The sequence below is a fragment of the Colius striatus genome, chromosome Z (genome assembly GCF_028858725.1).
Source record: "Colius striatus isolate bColStr4 chromosome Z, bColStr4.1.hap1, whole genome shotgun sequence".
In the NCBI taxonomy this organism is placed as follows: Eukaryota; Metazoa; Chordata; class Aves; order Coliiformes; family Coliidae; genus Colius; species Colius striatus.
This window is the reverse complement of record NC_084790.1, coordinates 88,895,326-88,914,280: the sequence shown is the minus strand read 5'-3', so window position 1 is coordinate 88,914,280 and position 18,955 is coordinate 88,895,326. Positions and strand designations below refer to the sequence as shown.

The following is an 18,955-nucleotide window of genomic DNA, read 5'->3' as shown; positions in this document are numbered from 1 at the left end:
ATGTCACCTGTTCTGCCCCATATTGCTCCCCTCCCTATTCTCTGTGAAAACCCTTATCTTACAGGAAGGCCAACGGAAAGTTCAGCTCTTTCAATCTTCTGTCTTCAACTCACAGGAAGGAGAACATTGCTTGACTACTTTACTGATCAAAAGCTCCTGCAGTTCTGCCTCCAACATGCTGACATTTTTTGAATCATGAGTTCTCTTGGAGGTTTTGATGGCATGAATCTGATGTAGATGACTGTTTTATTTCCAAACCAATTGTTTCACACAGCAGTCTGGGTATAGGAGTTCCTGAGGTAGTCTGGCCTTTTGGGGTAAACCAAAGATGTCAGCAAGTGGGATGCAGCAGGAGTCCTTCATCAGGAGTCACTGTTCCTGTGCCTGCTGTTGACACCTCTAAACATCTTTTTCTGGTGTCCACAGCACTCTTGTGAAGACAGAAACCATAGAATCATAAAGCCATTTAGATTGAAAAAGAGCCTTAAGATCACAGAGTTCAGCTGTTAACCTAATACTGCCAAGTCCACCACTAAACCATGTATCAGTGCCAGCATTCTTTGTGGAGGCCAGTAGCTCATTTTGCCAAAGCCTCATTTGGGAAGGGCAACCATTATTGTGCTTCCTTCCCATTCCTACCTCTGCCCAAACCAAGAAGGCTCTGAACTAGAGCTTTTCTCTTAAAGTTCAACGTGACACAGGTTCAGCCAAGCTAGTGTAAAACATGAGCAGTGAGAACTCATCTATACTGTAAGACCTCCACTCTTCTGAGCTATTGGTTGGATGCTGGAGGGGAGGATTGGGTAGGAGGCACTCTTATACTATGTGCCAGCCCATGTTCTGCCTTTCTTATGAGAAAGGCTTCCCTCCAAAGGGGTGCACTAGCACAAGTTCAGCAACTGTGCTTCATTAGTGGGAGGGAGAGGAGCACTGCCAAAGGGTCACTTGTTCAGTCTGGTCTACTTCCATTGTAACAAGGAGATAAGAACAAATTCCAGCAATGTTACTTACATCAGTCAAAGGTAAATTATTGTAGTCCTTTACTTGGAGCATTATCAGAGCTCTGGCAAGGGGTAGTGGGGTATGTTGACCTCGTGGTTTTCATCTCATAGAGCAGAGGAAGAGGTGTTCAAGGTGTAATGTGACAGAGAGAATGGGGGCTGAGGTGCAACATTGAAGTCTCTCTGTGTGAATCCAAAGTGTGAGAAACAAAACAAGCTTTCTCGCGAAAGACTCAGGTCAGACTCTGCAGTGAAGCACTTTTATTAAGCGTTCTTGCAAGAGCGGGTGTCCTAGCTAGTAGGCACACCCGATGGATACAACATTTGGCTTTTTATTCCCTATCCCGGCCGCAAGGTCCCTCCCTTGTTTCCCCATTGATTAGGTACTCCAAGATTTACAACTTCTCGAGGCGCCTAAAATCCTCCTCAGAGGATGTCTGGTTTTTGTATCTTATCGTGGATTCCCCCACAATCCTAAGATTTAAACTCTAATTACAAACAAACAGATAACAGTCTGTCTCATGGTTAGTCCACTGATTTACACTACACAGAGGCAGATAACAGTCATGGTTAGACCACTGATTTATATTACACAGAGGCAGACAGCCGTCAAAATTCCTTGTCTTAATTTCTTTCGGATTCTGCAAAAGCAACATCAATATTTCTCACAAAAGGTGCCTCAGATGGGGTTGGCTGTGAGCTAGGCTGGAGCCTATCTGCAGTCCATGAATGTGTGAGCAGTGTGTGTTGCAGTCACAATGTCTTGGCTGATCATTATTACAACCCAAGCAGGACCTGTGCATCTACCAGTGTCTTGGAAGAGCAAGTTTTGAGAGATGGGCCCAAGGCTTTTCCTTTCCATAAGCCATGGGTGCAGGGGAAAATTGCTGACTGCAAGGAGCACCTTCCCAGCACTTGGGGATTGCTGTTTGATATCTGTAAGGGAAGTTTGATACTGGAGAGGTCAATGGCTTTCTGTGCTGTCTGTAGTCAAATGCTCTAATGAGTTCTGATGGGAAGACATTGTCCAACTATGTTTCTAGCCTCACATCTCACACTGGGCTCCATCAAAACTCCACCTAACTTTTCCTTCTGCTCAGCATTTCTTCAAGGCAGCTTGATGGATTTTGCCAAGGTACACAGTAACAGGGAGGCAGCAGCACACTCCTCAAGGGGCTCATTAAAATGCTGACAGCCATAATGAGCTCTGTGTGTGGTTTTCTGCCACTTCCTATAGAGTTGTAAGTGTTGTGTAGCTAATTAAGAAGCTCTCAGGTGTGTTTCAATGAATGCATACAGCATAATTGCAGTTTGGCATTTGTTTTAGTTACGTATGACAAGAAGAATAAAAATGAAGACACTCTGAAGGGAAATTAGTCTGCCTTATGCCCTGGTGGGAATGAGGCAGAGAGTTTTGTGATCAAGCAACAAGTGGCCACAACTTTGACTCAATCCCAGAACACGAGACATTATTACTGTCTATTCTCTTGTCCCTGCAACCCACAGCAGTGTCAAAGGCTTTATGTGCACAGCCTTTGTGTGCTCTAATTAGCACTGTCTTTACTGCTCTAGTGACTATGCACAGACAGGGAGGGATATTCATCACCACTGCCAGGATTTCAAGGCCTGTTCTTATTCATAGTGACTCTTGCCCTGCAGGCATGCTTTTGTTTCACTCCAGACAGAGTGAAGAAACTGGAGACAAGTAATCAGGAGTCATAGAATCATAGAATAATCGAATGGTAGGAGTTGGAAGGGACCTTTAGAGATCATCCAGTGCAACCCTCCTGCAGAAGCAGGGTCACCTAGATCAGGTCGCATAGGAACATGTCCAGGCAGGTCTTGAAAACCTCCAAGGAAGGAGACTCCACAACCCCTCTGAGCAGCCTGTGCCAGGGCTCCCTCACCTGAACAGTACAATATTTTTTTCTTATGTTTAAGTGGAACTTTTTGTGTTCCAGCTTCATCCCATCACCCCTTGTCCTGTTGCTACCTACTGTAGAAAAAAGAGATGTCCTAACCTCCTGACACCCAGCCTTTAGATATTTATAAATATTAATGAGATCTCCCCTCAGTCTCCTCCAGACTAAACAGCCACAGGTCCTGCAGCCTTTCCTCTTATGAAAGATGTTCCATTCCCCTGATCATCTTGGTGGCCCTGCACTGGCCTCTCTCCAGCAGTTCCCTGTCCCTCTTGAGCTGAGGAGCCCAGAACTGATCACAGGACTCCAGATGAGGCCTCCCAGGGCAGAGTAGAGGGGCAGCAGAACCTCCTTTGCTCTGCTGGCCACACTCTTCTTGATTCACTCCAGGATGCCATTGGCTTCTTGGCCTCGAGGGCACATTGCTGGCTCATATTTAGCTTATTATCAGCCAGCACTCCCAGGTCTCTCTCTGCAGAGCTGCTCTCCAGCAGTTTGACCCCCAGCCTATACTGGTGCAGGGGGTTGTTCCTTGCCAGATGTAGGACTCTGCACTTGTCCTTGTTGAACCTCATGATGTTCCTCTCTGCCCAGCTGTGAAGCTGATTGAGATCCCACTGAAAGGTAGCACAGCCTCTGGGGAATCATCCTGTCCTCCCAGTTTGGTGCCAGCAGGGAACTTGCTGAGGGTACAATCTGTCCCCTCATCCAGGTGGTTGATGAAGATGTTGAACCAGACTGGCCCCAGAACCCATCCCTGTGGAACTCCACTGGCCACAGGCTTCCAACTCCATTCTGTGCCATTGATCACTATTGATCATTCAGCCAGCTCTCCATCCACCTCACCTCCACTCATCCAGTCCACGCTGCCTGAGCTTTCTGATGAGGATGTTGTGGGAGACAGTGTCCAAAGCCTTGCTGAAGTCAAAGTAGATGACATCTGCTGCTCTCCCCTCATCTAGCCAGCTGGTTATGCACTCATAGAAGGATATCAGGTTGGTTAAAGCAATGAAGCAGAACCTGGAGATGTTGTCCCAGTGAGTGGAGGAACCAGTGTATCTGTGGAAGAAAATCTTAATGTAGTGAAAAGTGTGGCAGGTGTGATCTCAGCTTCAGGGCAGCAGGTGGGACTGGACAGAAGGAAGTTGTAGGGTGATATTTTGATAGTTGGGTCCTTGTATGTGCAGTTGGCTCTGGCAAGAGTCAGTAACATGATTGGCATGGCACAATGCTCTGTAGTTTTTCTCTGCACAGCTTTGGCAGAGTCCCAAGTTGGGAGCTCTGGCAGGGGTGTGGAACTCCACAATGTTTAAAGTGAGGACAGAGGCATACAACGTTCTTTTCATATGCAAGAAATTAAAGATGCTGCTAATCAAAATCAGCATATCATTTGAAATAAAACATACATACTTGCTTAGGATTGTGTATGTGTTACAAACATTTGTAAGAAGGTGTAGGGACAAACCCTACAGGCCCTGAGGAAATAGCTGGTGTCTCCTAACCTGCCCTAAGGAGTCTGATTCTGAACTAAATTTACTTCATCTGTATGTCTCTGAAATTATTTTCCATGGGAACCAAAAGTTCAGTGATGATGAAATCAAAGGCATCTCTCTCTTTGCTGGTGGTTTCTCAGTTTGTTGATGTCAGTGCCCTCCTTGCAGCATTTAAAGCTTTTCCTTCTCTTACCAGATGACTATTAACCTATAAGAAAAACACTGAAATATGCCAGAAGTATTGTATATCCTCTAGGAAATGAACTATCTGAAACCTTCAGCAAAATGCAAGCTAGTAAGGAGAAGATTTTTTTTTCTAATGTTTGTTTTTAGATGGTTAAGTCCCTCAACCAACCTCTTCCTCCTTCTCTCTGTTATGGGAATAAAAGAGAGCAACCAATAAAGCAGTGGAAGTAATCATCAATTTACTGAAAGTGAACCTCTAGAATCTCTTTCCCAAGGTGTTAAGCAACCTTATTAACATTTTTTTTTCCCATTTGTGTCAAGAGGATAGAGTTCCAATAACTGTGAGGATGATTTAGAAGTCCATCTCAGGCGGACAAATATCTGCCACCACATGAGAACAGGAGTATATTCTGAGGCATATAGTATAACATTCAGAAGATAATTATGGTCAGGATTTATCTTTTTCAATGTCTTAAAAAAAAAGTAAATCTAGGCAAGAATAAGGGAAAACCATGACCAATAGCACAAGACTGAGCACTTATAGGGCCACCCCGGAATGACCAGGGACAATCATGATGATTCATTTCTTAAGATGTTACATGGTTATTTGATTAATGATTCCTATGTTCTTAAGTAAAGATTTTATTTTACATTAAAGTCATTAAAACCATAAATACTAAGTAGTTTATTAATAGGTGGGCTGAATTAACTGTAGGAGGGCATTCTCCTTTGACAGTGAGGAACAGATCTTTAAGGTACAATTTCAGAGGCAGAGGACCATGCCTTTTCCTTTCTGTTAACCAAAAAGGGAGAGTCACTGAATTCAGAGTAACAAACACTTCTGTGGTACACTTTACTGCACCTTGCTCTGGGTATTCTCTGTGCGGATAGTTTCTCCTTAATAACTGCTGTTATTGTGGTGTTATGAACTTTGATGAAAGCAATGTCACCCTTACTAGCAGCAAAGGTTGACAACACTGCAACCATGAGTGTGAACCATGCAGAACAGAGCTGGAAAGTATGGGCATGAGACTTTGTGTATTAATTTGTTTTGTGAAATGGTACAATTTTCCAGAAGGCACCTTTGATCACTTTGTTGCGCAGGCTGTAGATCAGAGGGTTCAGAGTGGGAGTCACCAGAGTGTACATAATGCTCACTGTTTTGTTTTTCTTCTTTAATGGAGTGCTAGTTGGCTGGATATAGGCATAGATGATGGTGGAGTAGAACAAGCCAACAATAGCAAGATGTGAGGAGCAGGTGGAGAAGGTTTTCCACTTCCCTTCAGAGCCCTGGATTTTCAGGATAGTAGTGATGATGAAGCAATAGGAGAGAATGACCAGCGTGAAATTTCCCATGCCTAAGATGATATCTGCCATGTAAACTGTGACTTCGCTGAGGTAGGTTGAGCTGCAAGACAGGACAAGGACTTCTGGTATCTCACACAAGAAATTCTGGACTAAATTTGGCCCACAGAAGTCCAGCTGTGCCACAAAAAGTGTGTTTATGAAGGAATTAACAGTACCAATTCCCCAAACGCCAGCCATTAAAGAGATGCAGGTTCCCTTGCTCATCATGGTTATGTAGTGCAGAGGCCAGCAAATGGCCAGGTACCGATCATAAGACATAACTGTTAACAGTATCAGTTCTGTTGAGCCTGAGAAAGTGAAGGTGTAAAGCTGTGCTATACAGCCCTCAAAGGAGATGGTGTTCTTGCCCAGGACCAGATTCTCCAACATCTTGGGCAGAACTGAGGAGATACTTAGCAAGTCAAGGATGGCCAAGTTGGAGATGAAGAAGTACATAGGGGTGTGAAGTGGTGGGTAGACAAGGGTAGCTATAATCACAAAGGAGTTGCTGAGGATGGCAGTGAGGTAGAGACACAAAGATATTGTAATACAGAGACTTTGGAGGGGAAGGTTGTCAAAAATACCCTCAAGGATGAATTCAGAGACCTTGGTGAGATTCTGTGGATACATTTGCCTTGGTGTCCCCTATGTAGGAATAAAAATAAAGACATTACTGTGTCAGCACCAGAACATATTCAGTTCAATGTTAAAGACAGAGTGAGAGAGATTTCCAAAGGCAAAAATGCCAAACAGAGAAAATAAGCAAGAAAATATTTCCAGTGTGCTAGGAAAGTTATGTTAATACCTGAATAGAATGACAGGTATTACAACAATAATAGTAATAGATAAATAAGAGAAGTTAATGCAGTTCTTCACATCATTAACAGGACTATTTTTTTTTGACCCTGAAACAGGAGTAGAGACATTTTAAAGTGATCACATTGCATAGTGGGTCTTCCCTGACTGTGGTATGAACTTTGACTTCTATACATGAACGTCAAAACGTGGATGCCGAGACCTAATTTCCATTAGGGCTGTTTATGTACACAATGAATACTCACTGGGTTACAAGCAAGACTTTCAGAAGTGAAAGAGAGGGAAAGAGAGTAGTTGTCATTGTACCAGAGGGTGGTAAGTAGATAGAATTGAAGAGAGATATTAATTTGCTAATTTATGTAAAAATATGCAATTTAGTTACTTTTCTAAAATAACTTTGGAATTTACTGAGGAATAGAGAAACAATGTTTACCAGCAGTGCATCATTCATCCTACATACTTATCTATGGCTGATCTAGGCTATGAAGGGATCTCAGCTACTGAAGGTGCAAACCTATTAATTGCAAGAGAGAAGGCTGACATTTTGACCATTTCTGGTGATTGTCCTCCAGGAATCTGGATGATAATAGAGGTGAGAGACTGCCTGTGCATGAGGATTTACTCAACAACATTTCACCATGATAGAGTGCGTCTAGCTGCAGTTTGTATCTTCTCAAATGCAATTCTTTCTAGTAGACTTCAAATAATTCTGTCTAGTCCGATCAATTTTGACCATCCAAAAGTGTTTGGACTTGATGATCTTAAGGGTCTTTTCAAACCAAAATGATTCTGTGATTCTATGAAAACTCTGTCAGGAATTCCATTTCAAATGGTGAAGAGGAGGCTCTGATACTTCAGTACAACAGATAGAGTTACAGTTTCTGTCTTGGAGTCTAAAATCACAGAATTAGGGCTTAGAATTCACCTCATATCATTGCATTCAATGTCATTGCAGACGATCTATAGACTGCTAGTGGTCTCTCCACTACTGTTAAAGGAGAGAAACTGACTCTTACAGCACCAGTCATCTCTTGATGAAGATAGAAGTCTAAGATGGTTTACCTGAATCACTGTGCAGAGACACTAGCCTTTTCTCTCCTGTGTTGATTAAAACTTATCTCATCGTTAAGTGGCTAACGTGGAGTTGAATGAATCGTGAATTCTCATGTTTTCCATATAATATCAAGGCATTACTGAGATGAACAAGTATTAAGCAAGACTTGTTCTTTTTCTGTTGAATTGAAGATGGTGATACAAATGTTCATGACACTAAAATATTAATTTAAAACTGTAGCATTATTTCTGTTTACCTGTAACACTGAGTCAGACAAATATGTAACACAAAATATACCTGTACATATATCACAAATACATTGTTGCTTTGTTAGACCCAGTGGAGAATATACAAAAGAGAAAACTGCAAAGAAAATAGAAAAGGAACCAGCAACAAAGGATTAATATCCTCACCTTTCATCAGAGGCACAAACAGTGTTGACAAGGCTGAGATAGACCTTAAAATATACCCCATGTATCAAGACAGTTTCTTCTGGAGTTTTCTCCTCCTTCATGAATGCAGAATAGAATGAGCTCAAAAGCATATTCCAAGAGGAGACAAGTGATGGTAACTTAGTTCAGCACTGAAGTCACAAGCTGCAATAACTTAGCCAAATGCCCAGTGGAGTGGGACCCAGACAAGTTTGTTAGCTAATTTGTCTCTAGGGGAGAAATTTCACCTAATTTTCTCTCCTTGACAACAATGATGTCAGTAAAGTTGATTTCTGCTGAAAACTTCAGTTTGTGATTCCTGGGCTTGTAAAAACCCATATCTCTGTGTTATCAACACCGTTTTCAGCACAAATCCAAAATGTAGGTCCATATTAGCTACCATGAAGAAAACTAACTCCCAGCCAAAACCAGCAGAGTTGGTTGTGGTGACTCACAGCTTCAGAACTTGTATGGAGACAGAGCACAGAACACAGGAAAGCAGCCTGTGGAGGCCTTGTTTATCTTTCACATAGTCATTATTGCTGCTCACTGATCCCCTTCCTCTCCTTCATCAGCCCTAATGTACAGTATGAGAGGACTTGCTTCATGGGGGTCTTGGTGGGCAGCAGGGTGATCATGAGCCAGCAACGTGCCCTCATGGACAAGAAGGCCAATGGCACCCTGGAGTGGATTAGAAGGGCTGTGGGCAGTAGATGGAGAGAGTTTCTGCTCCCACTCTGCTCTGCCCTCGTGAGACCCTATCTGGAATATTGTGTCCAGTTCTGGGCCCCTCAGTTCCAGAAGGACGTGGAGCTGCTGGAGAGAGTTCAGTGCAGGGACACAGAGATGATGGAGTGGAGCATCTCCCTTGTGATTAAAGGCTGAGGGAGCTGGGGCTCTGGAGCTTGGAGGAGAGTGAGAGGTGACCTCGTTCATGTTCACAAATCCATAAAGGGTGGGTGTGAGGAGGATGGAGCCAGGCTGTGCTCAGTGATGACCAATGATAGGACAGGGAGCAACAGGTATAAACTTGAACACAAGAGATTCCAAAGAAATACCAGGAATAATTTCTTCACTGTGAGGGTGATGGTGCACTGGAACAGGCTGCCCAGATGGGCTGTGGAGTCTCCTTCTCTGGAGACATTCAAAACCCTCTTGGACAAGTTCCTGTGTGCCCTACTCTAGGTGATCCTGCTGTGGCAGGGGGATTGCACTGGATGATCCTTCAATGTCCCTGCTAACCCTTCAGATTCTGTGATTGTGTGATTTTTCCAGACTTTGAAAATGTGTTAGCTACATTTCACCTTTCACATCTTTATTCTTCTAGAGCCTGCCAGCACAACATCTAATCTGGGTTAGTCTCCTTCCTGGAAGCTTTTTGGCTATCCATGTTCCATCCCACTGAGATATGACAAAAAGCTGCAAACCACTTTGCTTTCCGTGATGTGTGAAGTTCAGTTATCAGAGATGCACAGGGCAAAACTGAGGAGACATTTCAGACAATGCCAAGCTGCAGCACTGAATGATAACAACCACTTGATGAATTGACAGCCTTCTTCAGTATTCTGATGTTTCCAGTGATGTGATGATGTTCTCAGAAATTCATCTCTGGCTGGTAACTGAGACAACTGTAAAGTAAGAGACCCTATCTTCCCAAATGAGAATATACTGTGCATAGCTTGTGACCTCATGAGTGGGCAAGTGCAACCACTGCACATGGAATAAGCACATGGACTGGGGCATGTCTGGGCCCTGCTTGCTGGTGCCATTATGTAATTATTGTTCTGTACAGCTCTGTATTTTTCTGTTCAAAATATCAAAAGGATCAGAGTGGACCTGGTTGTGTTGCAGCTTCCCAGGTCAATGTTTTTAAAGTGAGCACCGAGAATGTGTACTGTCAGGAGATGTAGGGAGGTGATAGGTGATTGGAGAGATTAAACATGTGGGAAAGGGAGGATCAGGAGTTAAACAGACTAGTTGTGTATAAACATTTGGCTTGTCAGTGCAATTGTCTGGCGATGTGTAGTGGTTTTGCCTGGGCCAGGTTTTTTGGTAGCAGGGGGGGCTACAGGGGTGGCTTCTTTAAACAAAGAGTTGCCAGAACCTTCCCCTGTAGCTCACAGGGTTAGGGCCAGTCAATTCTAAGATGGACCCTGCACCTGACCTAGGACTGGCCAATTAGTGATGGAGGTAGTGCCTCTGTGAGTAACAGATTTGAGAAGGAGGAGAAGTTGTCGGGCAGTTGCTGAACTGCAGCAGCAACAGGGAGTGACAATGTCAAAACATCTCCACAGACACCAAGGTCAGTGGAGAAGGAGGGGAGGAGGGTGCTTAGGCACTGAAAAGGCTCCCCTGTGATATGTGGTGAGGACCATGGTGAAGCAGGTTGTCCCCCTGCAGCCCATGGAGGCCATGAGGAGCAGAGACCCACTTGCAGCCTGTGGAGGAGCCCACGCTGGAGCGGGTGGGTGCCTGAAGGAGGCTGTGACTCCATGGGAAGCTCATCCTAGAGCGAGTTCCTGGCAGCACCTGGGAGTTTGTAGGGAGAGAGGAGCCAACGCTGGAGCACTTTTGCTGTCAGGACTTGTGATCTTGTGAGGGCCCCAGGCTGGAGCAGTCTGTCCCTGAAGGACTGTTCTCCAGTGGGTGACCCATGCTGGGGCAGGGTGTGAGGAGCTGCCCTGTGACAGGCTCCGTGCTGGAGCAGGGTGTGAGGAGCTGCAGCCCATGGGAAGAACCCACGCAGGAGCAGTCAGTGAGAGACTGTCTCCCTTGGGAGGGACCCCACAGTGCAGGAGTGGGAAGTGTGAGGCAGCCTTCCCCTGAGAAGCAGCAGCAGCAAAGCCCATCTGTAATGAACTGACCCCAACCCCCATCCTCCATCCCCTGCAGTGCTGGGGGGGAAGGAAGGGGAGTCCTGGGCAGAGGAGGGGTGGGGGGAGGTGTTTTTAAGACAGTTATTTCTCATCTCCCTGCTCTTATTGTTCTTTAATAAATGAAACCTGTTTCTCCCTAGGTTGAATCTCTTTTGTCCGTGATTCTAATTGCTGAGTGATCTCTCCGCCCTTATCTCAACTCACAAGCTGTTTGTTATATTTCTCTCTCTCTCCTGTTCAGTTTGGGAAGGGGAGGAATTTTATGACTTGGTGGACATTAGGCTAAACCACCACACCCTGTCTTGTCTTCTCATGAAACTTTATCTCTCTAATGATTTTGAGAATGAGTTCTCTAATCCCCAAGCCCATGAGAAGGGGAGGAACAATGCTTCTGTAGCAGCCTGGTGGGAAGTGTCAGACCACACATACATGTTATGTGAAACTTGCTCCCCTCACTCCCCACCCCTGCCAGCCCTGGACTGTAAGGGTCATTCAGGTAGGCACTGTCAAACTATGTTGATTTTACAGTTTGTGTGTTTTCTGCCTGAGTGGGAAACATCGAAGGCACAAATTCATTATGAAATCTGAAGCATGGTCTTTCCTAAAGGGCAAAGGGGAAGAGCATGCTCAAGCAATCTCAAGAACCAACAGAGGGTTGAAGGGATGCAAAAGAACACAGAAGGGCTTTATCAACCTGCAGAGGGTGGAAAGAACTCTGTTCCCCGAATTTTGGACTCATGTCACTTTTTGGCAATCTGTGGCTCCAAGAAAGACACAAGAGTTGTTTGAGAGCTTCATTTCCTTGTGAAGGGTTGTAAAACGTAATAACTCCTCCGGGCACTTTGAATGACAAAAGTACCTGCCTTGTCTTTGAGATAAAGCCTAACCTGTCAGGGCATGGGTCTGTCACAGGAAGCTGTTTGCTTTACCAGCCCCTTTTCATGCTCTCCTGACTGCAGCATGGTGTGCTTTACCCATGGAAATCCTACAAGGAAAACCTGGCTGTTCAGAGATGGAAGATTGGTTAAGATCTTATCTGAGTCCCAGCAACCAGAGTAGGGACCATGAATCAACGTGCTCAATGTGGCTGGTGTATCAGGAAATGGAGAGGCCAGACTGCCTGCCTGGGTAGGGAGAGACTTGTAAAGCAGGTATTGAAGTGGCCTAAACTTTGGTTGGGTACTAGACATACTCCATAGTCCAAGAGCTGACTACTGGAGGGACCAGCAGGACCAAGCCGAACATTGCAGAGACCATGAAGTGTGGACATCACACAAGAGACTCATTTACGTGTGTGTGGCTGTGTGAGGCGAGTGGAGATGGGAGGATCCAAGGGCCAGTTACAGTGTAGACTGTGTCTAAGACTCGGCACTGAGGGACTACATCACACATCGTGTCTGGGCAATTGAGTCTGTGTCCCAACAGCTTGAGTGAGCCTGGGGGACTTGCAGATTTGCCTGCAGAGATGGCAGCAACTGGGAGACCTGGGATCCAGGGCAGCTACTAGGTCAACTGTCAAAGACTGAGTGTCTTGGTATTACTGGAAGACCCCCGTGCCTAGGTATAGATGTTGATTCATGTGCAGTGTTTCTGACTTGATCCCTGGCTGGTGTGGGTGTGCAGTTGTGCTCAGAGTACACATTTGTGTACACCTGGAAGGTCTCAGTCACACTAGGGAGACATGATGGGAGCTGCTTCCCACAGATTCAAGTCCAGACCTTACAGCAAGGCACACTCTAGATCCCTAGACCTCTGGACACCTCCATTTCCAACAGTTCCCTCTGGTTGGGCATGACAGCAGATGAACTTTAGGCATCCATTTGGAGGTGGCAGTAAATTGGGCATCACGTGAAATCTGATTTCCTCCTCCTGACTTCACCTCAGCTGTCATAATACACCCTTCACTGAGTAGTAATGCTTCAGATTCCTTCCACCAACACTCCCCAGGGAATCCACCTGATGTCATACTAGGCTCATAAAAATACTGTTACATTTATGATACCACATGTACTAACTGTGGAATAATTGATAGAGACAACTTACTGAGACTAAAGTTACACCTTCTCTTGAAATACAGATGTAATGTTAAGGAAACTTTCAAGGAATGTAGCTGATATGCACAAAATCTGTTCTGTCCTATGATGGTTTCCCAGGCAACAGAGCTTGTAGCCTTGGATGTTGGCAATACCAGGGAAGCTTGGTACAACGACTCTGAGAGAAATGGCACAGAGGGTGGGAGTGGGGACACCCTGGCCAGGCTCCCCACCATTTGGGTGGGGTTTTTTTTGGTCAAAATAATTTCCTTTGGGTAACCTTTGCTCATTATAATGTCACTATAACACCAAACCACCCCTCTATCCCAAAGGCTACCTGTCTCCAAGGTGTGGCCACCCCTCACTGAGCATGTGCTCTGAATTCTTCCTGTCCATGCCTTTAAAAGCAAAGTAAGGAAAATTTTGCACCAGTCAATAATAAAGATCTGAATGACCAAAGTCACTCAAGCTCCACCTGAAAGTAAACAAATAAATATAGCTTGAGAGCAAAGGGATGTTGGGGAAAGGTGCCATCACAGATGAGGCAGGAGGACTCATCACTGTCTCTTCTGGGATCAGTTGATGAGCTGCACGTGTTCTCCCTGACACAGGGAGGCCCCTTGGGTGAGGTTCCAACACTGGGCTGTACCAAGGGCTTGCCAGGAAACTTAAAAATCTCTAGAGAGTCACTTTGTATTTTAATGCACTCATCTCTGGCCATGTTATTCATATTTTAACATTAACAAACAGGGAACAAGTATTAGTTTCTCGTCTTTTCATTTGCCTTCCCCACACCTTCAATAAAAAAACCCACAAGCTTCTTTCAGAAGTGATTTATTACTTTAATCCAGTGGACTTGTTTTCTGCTGGAAGGAATTGAAATCATGAAAGAAGTGGGGGAAAAAAAAGTCAAAGCAACTGAGCTGCTTGCTGTTAATTTATCTGTGCTATCAATTTATCTATGTTTAGCCTGAAAAGTTCACTGTAGAAGAATATTTATTGAGAGGGGCACCTGAGCTCCTGCAATGGAAGTGAGGCTTTCCACCTTGAATACCTGAAGATGATGTGGGAAGTGGGGTGTTTTTTGCTTGCTTTGTTTTAAAAGAAATGTCAGGTATACATTTTGTTCTCCTAAGGAAGAAGCAGAAATGACAATCCTAAATAATTTGCTTCTGAAGCCAGGAATAAGGAGAAAATAATCTCAGGTATGAAATACCTCTTTATTTCTGCCATTTCCAGTGAGGTAGTACACCTTACCCACCCACCAAGAAAGTAAACAACATTTTAAATATACATATTCATGGACAAGAAAAGATTTCTTTCTTCATCATGTCAGCCATCCTTCTGATGAGTACTTCTTTCACATCTTTATTCCTTAGACTGTAAATCAGGGGGTTTAACATAGGAATTATGGCTGTGTATATGAGAGGCAGAAATTTCTTAACATCTTGAGAGTAACTGGCTTTCGGCCTTAAGTAAATCAAGATCGTACCTCCATAGTACAATATGACAACAATTAGGTGTGAGGAACATTTGTAGAAGGTCTTGTGTCTGCCTTCTGAGGAGGAAATCTTCAAAATGCTCAAAATGATGCAGCCATAGGATAGGATGATGAGACAAAAGGGTGTCAAGATGACCAGCACTGTGGCTGTAATGACCTGCTTTTCATACAAAGAGGTGTCGGTGCAGGAGAGTGTAATGAGTGGGGGAATATCACAGAAGAAGGAGTTAATCTTTTTGGGCCCACAGAATGGCAACGTGAACACCCACACTGTCTGCACTACAGACACCACATTGCCACTGCAGCATGAGAACAGGACCAAGCAATGACAAACTCTGCTCTTCATGATCACTGTGTATCTAAGGGGGTTGCAGATGGCCACGTAACGATCATAAGCCATGGCTGCCAAAAGGTAACATTCAGTAGATCCTAAGAAAATCACACAGTAGAGCTGCATGGCACAGCCCAGGTAGGAAATGCTCCTGTCCCCTGATAGGAAGTTTACCAGCATCTGGGGGACAACAACAGATGCTGTGGAAATATCCAGGAAAGACAGGACCCGGAGGAAGAAGTACATGGGTGTGTGGAGGGTGGGATGCAGTGTGACCATGAGAGTGAGAAGGTTTCCAGTGATGGTGATGATGTAAATTAAGCAGAATGTGAAGAACAGCAAGGACTGCAGTCCTGGGTTGCTGGACCCTCCAGAGAGGACAAATGTGGTCAACAGAGTGTGGTTTCCTGGTTCCTGTCCCTCTGATGGCTTCATCTGGGAAGAATCAAGTGAACAGAGTCAGAGGGGTGGTCACTGCACGGAGATCACTGTGCCTCAGCTGGTTCTGCAAGAGAGGGGTCCCTTGGGAATACCTCGGTGCCACTGGATGAAAGGGTGTAGCTGTAGAACTGGCTTAGGTGCACAGAGTGAGATGACAGTGGCTGTGTGTGCTGAGAGTGTGTGGTGTTAGTGCTATCTGCTTCATTGTTTGGAACAGTGAACCAGCACACAACTATGAGGAGTTATGTTGTAGAGTTGGCTCCATGATGGGTGCCAAGTTGATTGCCAAGAACATGTGTTCCTCCCAGATGTCAGGGCTGTGTTTCCCACTGGTTCCATAGGTGTTTTCTGCACTGCAGGGAATGCCCAGCTGACAACCAAACACACACAGTCCAAAGAAGGCAAAACAAAGCAAAAGCAACCCCAATTTGTCTATAGATGAGCAAAGGAAGAAGGAATAATTGGAGGGGAAGATACTCACAGGGAAGAATAAGTGCAGAAAGCAAGCAATTTGTGCCCTACCTGTTCACTGGTTGTGTTGCCTCATCCCCTGATGAGTGTTGCTGTGTGTGATGCTGATGGCAGAGTCACGCAGCTCTGTGCCCGTTGTGGCACCTCTGTGTTTTCCTCCTGCCCAGAATGGGAAATGGAGGCACAGGAGGAGAGAAGAAATAGTCCTGGCAGAGAGGAGGAAGTGGTCTTTAATTCTGTGTTTTTCAGATTTGACACCTCTTACCAGAGGGGCAACCAGCCACTGGCCTCCACTAGTGAATCTCAAGGCACAGACTGCTTTTGGCAGCAGCAACGGATCTGTGTGTGGGGACTGAGGAGGGAAGCAGCTTTTCCGCTGTACGTGCATGGACCTGGCCAACAGACCACAGCACACAGAAAAGGACACTTCATCAAAGCAAGAGCAGTGCATACAGCCCTGCCAGGATCCGGTCACTGCTTGTACTGACCCCATCCAATGTCTCTCTCTGCTATAACTGAACGTACAAGAGATGCCTTTTTGTCCCTGGGCTTTTCTCACACAAACATGAAAGTGAAAGCTGTGGACCTGGAAGCCACAGACAATTTTAGCTCACAGGCACAATAAAGAAACTTTGAATGTTCTCAGGCATATAAAGGTCTCATCTACCTAGAGGAATCTCTCAGGAATCTCTATATTAACATATAGAAATGAAAGAACACTGTTATCTGAAGCTTCACATTTTGAGAGATATCTCAACAGACCCTGTGCAGAACAGAACAGAGACTGACATTAAAAGTGCCCTGCAGTTCATAACCATGCACATTCACACTAGTTTTCTAGTTGGATCTGTGTGGCTAAAGTAGAATGTACTTAATGCTGCTCTTTGATCCCTTACGAAAGTTTGGGAGTTTTGCTTTGGTCATTAGCTGTTTATTACAGCTTTGGTCATTAGCTGTTTATTACAGCAAATAAAAGCCACATTAGTCATTGTTTTAGTGATAGGTCAGTGATTTATTCTCTAATGCAGAACACTTCTCAGAAACAGCTCCGACATTGTGCAGTTCTTGTTTAGTGGCTATGTCACCTTTAAGTTTTGGTCTTTGTTCCTCCTTGGATTTGCCTTATGTACTGACAGGAAGCAATTTGAAATGTCCTACCTTCAGCAGTTCTGACATCCAGTGCCTCCAACGTGGATGATGCAATTTGCACTAGAAGAATTTCCTTTGTTCCCTTGTGTTAGGGACAGTGTTGAGCTGATGACAGCTTGCCTTGCAGAATTAAAATGTTATTTTAAATGCAGATTCACACAGATTCTTTATTGCCAATTGCCAAAGACTCGCCTCACAGAGAGGACGAAAAGGAATTTTATAAGCTTGTTCCAGCTTGGTTGAATTGGATGTAAATGAAAAGGCAAAGACCTCTTCCTCCAGGTTTAAATAGAGTTCTCTTGATATCCCTGTTTCCCCTATGGGCAGGGTTGATTTCAGCTATTTTACAACTCCTCTTTGGTTGTTCAGAACATAATGCTCCCTCTTATGGGCAATGCGTTGCAACAAGCCATACATATATTTGGAACAGCAGATGGAATGATACTTTGAATGGTAGCCTTCCTTCATGTGTCTGTAAAGTGGGACCAGAGTGGCTTCTTCAGACTTAGGCATGTCACATCTGACTTGTCTAACTATGATTTGTGCATCCTGAGATGACTGATGATAAGGTGTTAACCAAAAAGATCTGAAAATCAACTGGAAGCATCAAGGGATGTGTGATTCAAGGGTCAGAATTAGCCTGATCTAGCCTACTGCCTTTGATTGGAGCAGGTGCCTTTAGGGGCAGTGCTGTCTGTCATAGCAGAGATTTCAGTCAGTTCTCACTATTCACTTTTGAATCCTCAGTCTTAACTGACTACTTAACTCTGGCTCTTGATGGGTCTTGCTTCAGTATCTAGTAAAACTTGCAGTCTTTATAGAGAATTTGAAAGTCAGTGGAAAGAAATAGATGAGTGTCTCATGCAGGCAGCTTAGTTTTACACTTAGTTGGAGAGTCTTCCTAATGTCTGAGGAAAGTGAGATTGTTTTTTACTCTTTGATGCCACTTTACTTGCTTTTCAATGACATTTGTACAGCATTCTGAGTAATTTATAGAATCTGCCTGTACATGTAATTCCAGGTGGGATCTCCCAGGTTTCTTCAAGTTTTTCCTGGTCCAAAAAAAAGTCTGTCATTACTTGCAGACACAGCTGCTCAAGATCACCAACCCCTCAAACACAAAGCCTTCTGCATGATATAGCCTGGTGGAGCCTCTCATTTCAACTTTTGGCTGTGGTCTCTCTCTCACCTGCTGTGCACAACTGTGAAAGGCTTGTCTCCATCCTTTAAATAACTTTCTTCTAAGTTTTGAAAACGTGCTAGTAGGTGTCGCCAAGGACTCTCCAACCTGAATTAACCCCCATCTGTCACCCTCCCAGCCTTGACGATTATTATGGCCCCCTGCTGAAGTTGATCCAGTTGATCAATGACCACCTTCTATTGTGGGGTGCAAAACTGGGTGCAGTCACACAGTCTTCTCTAATGAATGCTGAGTAGAGGGGGATAACCACCTTCCTGCGCACACCGGCTGGCTGTGTGTCCATCCATCCAGCTTGGGGTAAAGACAGCTCTAGAGGGCATGCTCTCAGCTTTTTCTTTTTGGCATCATGGTGATTCAGATTAGTATTTGCCAATTAAGTATGTTATTAATGTTCTTGAGGCTATTAATGATCATAATTCATTTTTATTTTGTTGTTATTGTTTATTAGTCTCCCCTTCTTCATCAACATTGACATAATCGTTTTCCTCATCATCACCATCTTCATCACCATAATATAACAACAGTGTATGGGTGCATTATCTCAAAATTATTTATTACATTTATTTCCATAGATGTGAACTTTATTATAGTAAGAGATATTGAGTATAAACCATAATATTCTTCTAAATATAATCAGAGAATCACAGAATGGTTTGGGTTGGAGGAAACCTTAAAGATCATGTCACTGTAACTCCCTGCCAT

The 18,955-nt window shown here is 44.3% G+C and overlaps 2 protein-coding genes across 2 annotated transcripts; both read right to left on the bottom strand.

Annotated features, from left to right (window-relative positions):
• Nucleotides 1-5,643: 5,643 nt before the first annotated feature.
• Nucleotides 5,644-6,579, bottom strand: LOC104550297 (olfactory receptor 13G1). Its single transcript, XM_010206679.1, has one exon. The coding sequence runs from the start codon at nucleotides 6,577-6,579 to the stop codon at nucleotides 5,644-5,646; it is 936 nt and encodes a 311-aa protein (XP_010204981.1).
• Nucleotides 6,580-14,457: 7,878 nt separating this feature from the next.
• LOC104552535 (olfactory receptor 10A2) lies at nucleotides 14,458-18,955 on the bottom strand. Its single transcript, XM_062018870.1, has 4 exons — nucleotides 18,946-18,955; nucleotides 17,463-17,496; nucleotides 16,169-16,295; nucleotides 14,458-15,426 (listed from the first exon to the last, which is right to left on the bottom strand). Exons 1-4 carry the CDS (start codon nucleotides 18,953-18,955, stop codon nucleotides 14,458-14,460), a joined length of 1,140 nt encoding a protein of 379 aa, XP_061874854.1.